The following is a 9,730-nucleotide window of genomic DNA, read 5'->3' on the forward strand; positions in this document are numbered from 1 at the left end:
GGGAGGGAGGGAGGAAGGAAGGAAGGAAGGAAGGAAGGAAGGAAGGAAGGAAGGAAGGAAGGAAGGAAGGAAGGAAGGAAGGAAGGAAGGAAGGAAGAGAGAGAGAAAAAAAGAAAGAAAGAAAAAGAGCACAATGCCTAACCTTTAAAACCAAAAGGTTGCGGGACGGTGGTGGCACATGCCTTTAATCCGATCACTTGAGAGGTAGAGGCAGGCAATTTCTGAGTTCGAGGCCAGCCTGGTCTACAGAGTGAGTTGCAGGACAGCTAGGGCTATATAGAGAAACCCAGTCTCAAAAAACCAAAACAAAAAACAACAACAACAACAACAAAACAAAAACAAAAGGTTAATTTTCTCAGTAGGTATTCATTGTGTGAATAAGATATCTAGGTAATAATTTACTAGTATAAAGAACAATTTGGTTTTATTTTTCAAACATTTAATTTTTCAGGACAAATGAATTATTACAGACCAAAAGAATTTTTTAAAAAACAGCATTTCAGAGGGAAAAGCAGTTCCAAATTGAGCTGACTCTTTTAAGTGTTGCTTCTAGGGAAACAGTGACACAAGTAGATGGACAATATGCCAAGGTAGTTTAGGCGTCTTTTAAGGCATCGTTTTTGATTCCAGGAAATGATTCTTCCTGACACCTGACAGTTTAGAAAGTGAGAAGTTATTCATCATTAGACAGCTTGCTAAATCTAAAAAGGTAAAATGGGTATACTCCCTTTTTTTCCATAGCATTAATGCCATAACCTGATGGCTTAGTCCTGGAAACCTAACTGAAGTGGCAAAGGAATGAAAAAAGGACACACAGACACATATATAGAAAAGCCAGCATCAGATGAGCTGCATTCACTTTGATGGAGATACACCAACTATGCAACAACTATGTTGTATACAATAAATATTAATTTAACTATCTCATATTTTTATACAATACAAATAATATATGTGATATATTTCATATACTTTGTATATTATATATATATAACATTTTACATATATGTAAATATTATGTATTACATAAGTATGTTGTTTTAGTATATGTTATATATAATTATATAGTTATATGGTTATAAAATGTTATATTGTACATAATATATAATAATATGAAATTATATAATAAACATAATAAATGCATGTACAACACACCAGAAGGAGCTAGTTAGTTAGTCTTGGTAAGAGGACTCTGTCAGGGAGCAGTCTCAGGTATTAATCACTCAGGAGGAAGAAGCTACAGTTACCAGTGTTTGAACCCACTGGTCAACATTTATGAATAAACATTATGAATGTTTATTCATAAACATTCTTACTTGCATAAAGTTAACATTCTCTCTTAGAACAGAGAAAAGATTTGTCATCCCTCATGCCTCACCCTAAGGTTTCACCACTCTCAAGGGCCTAAGGCTTAGCTACATCAAACAATAGACATTCACTCAAGATGTCATCCACTCCCTCCACAACCACTCAGGGCTGTCTAGGCTCCCCACACACTCAGAAAGAAATTATTATTGCTATAGTATATAACACAAAAAAGTATCCAACAAATAAAAGTTATTTTAATAAATTTGAAAGTAAAATTACTACTTACCCCTTTATTAAATCTTTATTTTCTTGAATTTCTTCTTCTAATTTCAAGCTTACTTTTTCATTTTCAAACTAATTTATAAAATAGAATAAGTTAATTATATTTCATTTAAAAATTAGGGAGCATAGAATGTAATCATTAAGCCAATTTTCTTTACTAGCATGTTATTACATAAATTCTATAAAATTATTTTCTTTCCACATAAAAGGAAAAGTTTTATTAGAGTTTATGAATTGTCCATAAAAATATGACACTCCTTGGGAGGTGGAGGCATGAACATCAGGAGTCTGGGGCCAGCCTGAACTACATAAGACTAAACCCCAAGTCAAGAAAGGGAAAGGGAGTACAAGATGGCTCAGCCAGTTAAGACATATGCTATCATCCCTGGCACTCTGAGTTCAGTCCTCAGAACCTACATGATAGAGGCAGAAGACTGAATCCTAGAAGTTGTCTTCTGACCTAAACACACACACACACACACACACACACAAACACACTCATACATTAAATAATATAAAAAGGGAGGGACGAACCTTTTACTTTCACCAGCTTAAAATGTGCTGAATGACCAGTAAAATCATTCAATACTATTTAGAAAATATTATTTCTAATAATATTGAAGTGAATTAGCTGCTTGTACTTTGACTTTTTCTCATTCTATGTTATAACTACAGTTTCATAAATACATTCTGATATATATATCACATCAAATTAAACATCAATAATAGGACTTAATAAAATTTTAAACTCTTTTTAATGAATGAATGTGACTAAATTTGCCATTATCTAATTATTTCCTTAATCATCTTCGTGGAACTTGTCCTGTATTCATTCTTGAATCTGACCTGTAACTTTTATTAGTGAAATTTCAAAAAGCCTTGTTCTCAAAAATATCTGCCACATGAATGCAATTCAATTTGAATTCTATTTCCAACAGTATTGTGCTAATATTTACTGCCATATTTTTATCTTTTTTCTTTTATTTTTTATTCAAATAGTATTTATTTGCCATATTTATAATCCAAAACACCATTATACCTGAAGTTCCTGAATGGCTTTTCGCTGGGCTTCAATTATCTTTCTGTTTTCTTGCAACTTATTTTCTTTCTGCTTCAGTTCAGATTCTATGCTCACTTTCCACTTTTTTATCTTTTCAGCCTCTTTATACAGCTTTGAATACAGTCTGCTCATTGGCTCTGAATTCTACTTAAATGGATTTCCAAAAGTTAATTGTCTAAATTTTACTATAACCAACAATAGTTACCTACTACATATGCATATATACTAATGGTGACAAACTGTCTATTTGATTTATACTGTAGCAAGATTAACTTTCATAGTATCAAGACATCATATGCTATTTCACTAAAATCACTGACTAAAATCAAGACTGAAAAATGCTAAAGTTAATTTAATTCAGTAATAGAATCTGACTCAATAACAGTTAAAATACATCACTCCACAGGAAATATATAAAAGTTAACTATTGTATTAAAGCATTTTGTTTAGAGAAATCATTTGAGGATTAAGAGTATATTAAGAATATGACAAGAAAGTAGTAAATAAAATACGTAATTTTCAATGAGCCTGAGGTTTTAGAGTTCTTGACTTTTTTTTATTCATTATCATATTATAAATGCCAGAGGAATTTGGGTTTGCTTTTTATGTTGGAGCTGGGGAGCTAACTCATGGCATCTCACATACTATACAAATAACATAACTCTAACATGAAGCTATACTCCCAATCATATTTTAGAAATAAACTTGATATTTGCTTGCATTTAGCCTGTTATCAAAATATAGACTGGTTCCAATTTTTTTTTATTCTGTGACACTATTAACCCTTGCAATAGGCATATAGCATTTATCAGGCCCCGAAATTTGCCTTGATTTATAAGATATGCTTGTAAGAACGACTCTTATAATACAAAAAATTTGCCATATTCTATAAATAAATTTCTTGTACAATAAAGTAGCCAAATGGCTGCATATATAGCAGAGGATGGCCTAATCAGTCATCAATGGGAGGAGAGACCCTTGGGTCCTGTGAAGGCTCTGATGCCCCAGTATAGGGAAATGCCAGGGCCAGGAATGGGGAGTGGGTAGGTTGGGGAGCAGGAGGAGAGGGAAGGGGATAGGGGATTTTCGGAGGGGAAACTAGGAAAGGGGATAACATTTGAAGTGTAAATAAAGAAAATATCTAATAAAAAACCACAGCCAAATGACAATTTTACCTGTCAAAGATTATTTTTGTAAAATGCTAACCTTTCCACATATCTCTCTACTCTTCTAGTTTTAATTTTTTTTATTTAAAATTTAATTTCCCCAAAAGATTTGTTTTCTTTTACCTAGGAAAATATAAATGTTTAGCACTTCAAATACTTTAAGAGGAAAAAAAATCTGGAATATAGATACAACTTTGTTGTAGAACAGTTGCCACTTAAAGTGCATGAGGCTCTGATTTAGTCCCCAGAGCCACTAAAAGAAAGTCTTCAAAGAAAATATTTTAAAACATTAACTCAAATACTTTGAGAACTTAAAAATGTATATTCAAATAATAAATGAAATTCCAGAAATAAGAAGGAAATATCTGACCTCAAAATCAGAGTCATTTACTCCTTCCTGATAGTGACAACTGCCAGAATTAGCAACCTAAAAAAAAAAAAAAAAAAAAAAAAAAAAAAAACCTGTAAGATTATATTTTTCAAAGCTAATGACAGTTAAATACACCAGACTATGATTAGCAAAATGGCTCCATGAGTAACAATGATGGCCACAATGAGAACCTGATTTGAGCCCAGATTTACAAGTTGTAGTATGACCTCCACACATATATCATGGTATGTGTGACACTCACATACATACAAATATACATAAGCACACATATACACAAATGTAATAAGAATTAAATTATATAAAACTACTAATCCCACAACTACCAATTTTTTTCTTCAAATATTTCAATCTCTAATTACAATCTCTAATAATTTAATTCTTATTACAATCTTACTAACCTGTTCGATCGTGGGCAAAATATTAAGTTTTTGAAAAGCAGGATCTGTAAAATAAGAAAGTGTCATTAAGTATGAGAACATCACTTTATATTATTTTATCTAGCTGAATGTCAAGAGTATTAATGTAATACTTGTGTTGTATAACTGGCAATGTATATAACAAAATGTTTCTATGAAAATTTACATATTTGTCCAAACCTACCTTTATCAATGTTTTCCCGACTGGACATTGTAAATGGAACACCAAAATCACCTTCTGTACATTTGTTGACAGTCTAGAAATACAAAGAGGTTCTTTAAATATTCTGCTCAATACCTCTTTATTGTTATTACGTAACAGAAACTTTGTAGATATTCTAGAATATTAATAATTTCAATAGTATATGGTTTCCTTCAATCTCACTCAACCAAATTGAGATCTTCACTAAATCAAATATCAATGACATGTCTTGGCTACAGCAGAAATTATCTGCAGCATGTAAAATTAAAATATTAACCGCATATCAAAGACCCGGCCCTGCAAAAATAGAAATACTGGGAATTGTATGTGCTCTTGGGGGCGGAGCCATTCTCCAGCCCAGCAGTGAATTTTACAAGAATCACTTTTAAAGGAGTCTAAAAAGCTTGAATGTTCGAAACATACAATAAGACCTGTAATTACAGGCAAAAAAAAAAAAAAAATCCATCACAAAATTTAGGGTATATCAGCGATTAATGTAGCATACAAAGTGCAAGGCATGCTTTTCTTATTAGCATCTCTCTTGTGAGTCTCCGTGGACTCGCGCACATGCCCGTGGTGTGGAAGCCGCCCTTCCCGCCCTTGACCGCGTGCGTTCTAGGGATGGAACTTTCTAGGGGTGGACCTCGGGTCTCCGGGCTCGGCGGCGGCACGCGTCTTTCGCCCCCTCCCGGGCCCGGGCACTGTCTCCGAGGCGCCCACGCAAGCTGACCTTGAAGTAGTTGGAGTCTCCTCCCGCCGTCTGCGGTTTCACGGCGGACACTTGACTGCTGCTCAGCCTCGGCGGGACGAACAGCGTGAAGGGCTTTTGCTTCTCCATGCTGCCTCCTGGGCCTCGGGGGAAGGGAAGAGGTCACACGGCTCGGTGAGTGAGGCCGAAGCACAGTGAGCCAGGTCCCTCAGAGGGGCCCAGCGTCCGTGTCACCCCCGCGGCGGGTGTGGCCTGCACGGTCGCGCCATCTCCCCGCTCCAGCCGGCCACGCGAACCTCGTGGAACCACGGCCCCAGCCCGAACCTCAAAGGCCGCCCGCGACAGCCTGAGGCCCAAGCCCCGGCGCTCCCTGGCCCGCGAAGCCCGCGAAGCCCGCGAAGCCCGCGAAGCCCGCGAAGCCCGCGAAGCCCGCGAAGCCCGCGAAGCCCGCGAAGCCCGCGAAGCCGCGCACCAGCGCACCCGGACACGCGTGACGGCGGTGCGCACGTGGACCTCAGGCCCCGACACCCTCCACACCCTCACCGTTGTCAGGCTCCGCCCGTGGACCCGCGAGCGCTCCTTTATGAAGACAACATGGAACACAACCGCGAGCTTCCCCTCAGAACCTCCTGGAAGCCCGAGAACTGAACTCGCGGGACTGGTAGGCTGGCCGCGACCGGCTCAATTTAACGGTTGGTCCAGCTGGCCGAGATCTCGCGCACAGCACTTCTCGCGAGATTTCCATTCCCACGTGCTGGATTCTGGTTCTCGGCCAAGTCTACACTCAGAATTGTCGGAGGATGCCGGGAAAGCTCCCCCCAATCCCCCTCGTTGGTGTATAGCCATTTAAAGGCGTCTCCGTGCTTTCCTTTTCTAAGGATGCATTATGTTCTGGTGTGTGTTATACAGTGTTTCATGTGGATGTATGCATCAACACGTGCACCACGTGCAGCGTCCTGGGCGTCCATAAGAAGGAGTAGGAGCCCTTGGAATTGGAGTTACAGATGGTTGTTAGTTGCCGGGTGGATGCTGGGAACCAAACATGAGTCCTGTGCTACAGCCATAAGCCCCATAAAAAGAAGTCATTTCTGAGGAGTCCTGTGGTCTCTGGGTGCTAAAGATGGCTTTGGGAGTCTGTAGAACTTCCTGTATGTGTTTGTAACTGCGTTTGCTGTGGCTACACAATACCCCCGACTAAAGCAAGCAAAACGAGAGCTGTCTGTGAGTCTTAATGAGGCCAAGAAGTAGGATGGGGTGGGGGGCGGAGCAGGGAGACTTGGTGGGAAAACAGAGTGCCAAGGTTGGACATAAAAAGAAGAGGTGAAGGCTAAAACTGGTTGGGGGCAGGGGCGTGTTTTGTACTTTACAGATGAGGATCATGAAATTTTGAGCATCAGGGTTAGCATGATCATGTTTGGAAGAAAATTCATGGTATAAAGAATGGTTCCGGTTTATGGAGTGAGCCCGTTTTAATACCTAGGACAAGATATAAGGACCTGAATGATCGATCCACAGGGGTAGTGGAGATGAGGTGTCAGCTGGATTGTACCTTTACCAGGTTGAATTAGTGTGTTTTAACTTAAGTAAAAGGGAGGGAAATCAAAGACTCAGATTTGGCTAACTAGATATATCATCATTATAGTCTTGAGACATGCCATGATCCAGCTCTCCCCAACTGAGCTAACTCCACTTCATGCCTGCATCTTTCCTCTGCAGAGGCTTCACAGTCCTGGCATCTCCAACCATGCTGGATTCTCCATTATAACCTAGGCTTGACCTTCACAGCTTCATACAATGGCCTCCAGGGCCAGCTTGCAGGGAATCAGACCCTAACACGTATTGTGTGCCCTCAGTGATCACTACAGTTTTCATGATCCCTCATTCTCACATCTAGCCTGCCTGCAAAATCAGTGCTGACCTCCAAGTTCTGTCGCCAGCTGAAGACATAAACTGGTTCGTTGGACTCCAACTACTGCATCCTCTATCTGCCTTAAAGGCCAAAGCTAGAGAAACTCTTAGGAGGTTGTTTTCAGGCAGGGGCCCTGCAGAGAACCCTTTTGTTCAGGTGCATTCTCAATTCACTCTCTCCTTACAAATGAATTTGGGTTTTCTGAAAGCTAGAGTCCTCGGAATATCAGGCATTGATCGTAAGGAGCCTCTTGCTTTGAAAGGCTTCTCCTAAGCTGCAGTAATATTTTTAACAAGTACACCCTTTTATCTGCCAGTTTAAGCTTGATCAAGATCCTTTCCATCCACAAAACTGCACACTTTTTCATATCTTTCTGCTCAGTTACTGTAAATATTGCTTAAAAGCAGTTAGTAGTAAGTACCACAGCCCAATAATGCTATCTTGAAATGACTTTTACCAAACAAACTAGCTTATTATTACTATTATCATTATTTTATTTACACCTCAGTTTCTCAGGATATGGGAACATCTCAGGATGTGGCCTGGAGGCAGGAGAATGTGGCAGTGGCTGCTTACATTGTATCCACACTCACAAGTTCCCTGAGGTACCTTGGCTATTTTTAATTTTTTTTTTGGCTCTATTTCTTTTCTTTTTCTTTATCTGTTTTGCTCTATTTTTTCCTTCTCCCCTTCCTTTTCCCAAACAGAGACATCGTAATAGCAATACATTTCATAAATGATGTTCGTAAGATTAAGTGTCCCTTTTTATATTCTATGCTATTATCTGCATGCTATAAATGTAAGCATACTGTTTAAACCCACAAGACTGCATTCAGAAAGCAGTTGAAGGAGATATCGCTGTGCATCCACATAGAGACCATTAAATCTGCATCTGTTCTAAAGAGGAAGAAAAATGAAGCTATTTAAAAACACGGCTCTCCAAAGCATTTCAGCTTCACCTCCTCAGTTTCACATTAATTCTGACAAGTTCACCAACCCTGATAGTTTCATCAAAGAGCCAGAGCTCTCATTAGCATTTATTTCAGATCTTCCTTTAAAAATTCAGCTGTTGAAATCAAGCTGCACTGGGTGCTCTCAAGAGAAAAGTTTGATGCATACAAAAAGGTTATTTGTATGTGTGGCATTACAGAATAATAAAAATGTGTTCCTTTATCTTTAGCTGATATTTCCTTTGGTGGGATAAATTTAGAGTGTAAAACAAAGGAAATTCTAAGTGAATGTGGGTTATTGATGGGAGTGCAGCCATGTCAAAATAAGATCAATGCCACAGACCTACGGGAATAACAAAGCCTTCCTCTGTGGCATGTGTGGATATTGACGGTCTGTGCAAAAACTAGCACCCACCGCTTCCTCCTCTGAGATGACACAACTTGAGGCTACCCAGTCTCAGAAAACTTCAACTAAGACCAGCTATCCTGACTCCTTAGAGTATGCTAATAAATGCTAAGTTTCTAGCTTGTGGTGTAGTTGATGCCCTCCATCAGAGACCCACTTGCGGTGGTTTGAATGGGCACAGGCCCAACTTCTTCCTATATTTGACTGCTTGGTCCCTACTTGGTGGACCTATTTGAGGAGGACTGGGTGTGGCCTTGTTGGAGGAGGTGTGTCACTAGGGATGGGCTTTGAGATTTCCAAATCCTGTCCCAGGCCCCATCAGCCACTTTCTTCTCCCCCACCCCCTGCCTCCAACTTGCCAATCAGAATGTAAGCTCTTCAGATACTGCTCCAGTGCATGCCTGGTGCCATGCTACCTGCCATTGTTCCGAGCTACAGTTCTCGCCAGCAAGAACACACTCGGGACAACCGGAATCTTCTGCAGCAAAAGCTTTATTGCTTCTTCAAGAGGGAGGACCCAGACCCCGGAAAATGGGGTCACTTATATAGCCCTCAGCCATGGCGTTTCAGCACCTGATGTGGGGTGTCAGCTCCTGATTCGTTGCTCGCCCATCACCCCACTACTACGACCCAAGATGGGCAGTGACTAAGCGTGAGTTCACTCTCGCACTTGCGCACAAGGCTTGTTTACTAGTTAGGCACAGCAGAGGCCAGCGCCATCTTATAATGGCGATTGCTCGCGGCACGGCTCTCCACATGCCATGATCATCATGGACGCACCCTTTAAGACTGTAAACAACTCTTCCGGTCAGAACAACACTGGGGTAGCTACGGCGCAGGGTCGGCTGACACTCGCCAGCTACCCACAAAACCCACCACAGGATCTTAAGACTTCTGGTGAGTGGAACACAGCTTCTGCTCCAGTCCAATC

General features: G+C 40.1%; 1 protein-coding gene across 1 annotated transcript in view; it reads right to left on the reverse strand.

The window, feature by feature from the left end:
- Positions 1-5,885, reverse strand: part of Sycp1 (synaptonemal complex protein 1) — a 92,027-nt gene extending 86,142 nt beyond the window's left edge. The window contains exons 1-6 of the mRNA XM_029475543.1: positions 5,556-5,885; positions 4,808-4,880; positions 4,606-4,649; positions 4,187-4,243; positions 2,630-2,794; positions 1,595-1,662 (exon numbers count right to left, since the gene is read on the reverse strand). Coding sequence (XP_029331403.1) covers positions 1,595-1,662; positions 2,630-2,794; positions 4,187-4,243; positions 4,606-4,649; positions 4,808-4,880; positions 5,556-5,663 — 515 coding nt within the window. The 5' untranslated portion in view covers positions 5,664-5,885. The remainder of the gene's footprint in view (positions 1-1,594; positions 1,663-2,629; positions 2,795-4,186; positions 4,244-4,605; positions 4,650-4,807; positions 4,881-5,555) is intronic.
- Positions 5,886-9,730: the final 3,845 nt, after the last annotated feature.

The sequence above is a fragment of the Mus caroli genome, chromosome 3, assembly GCF_900094665.2.
Source record: "Mus caroli chromosome 3, CAROLI_EIJ_v1.1, whole genome shotgun sequence".
Classification (NCBI taxonomy): domain Eukaryota; kingdom Metazoa; phylum Chordata; class Mammalia; order Rodentia; family Muridae; genus Mus; species Mus caroli.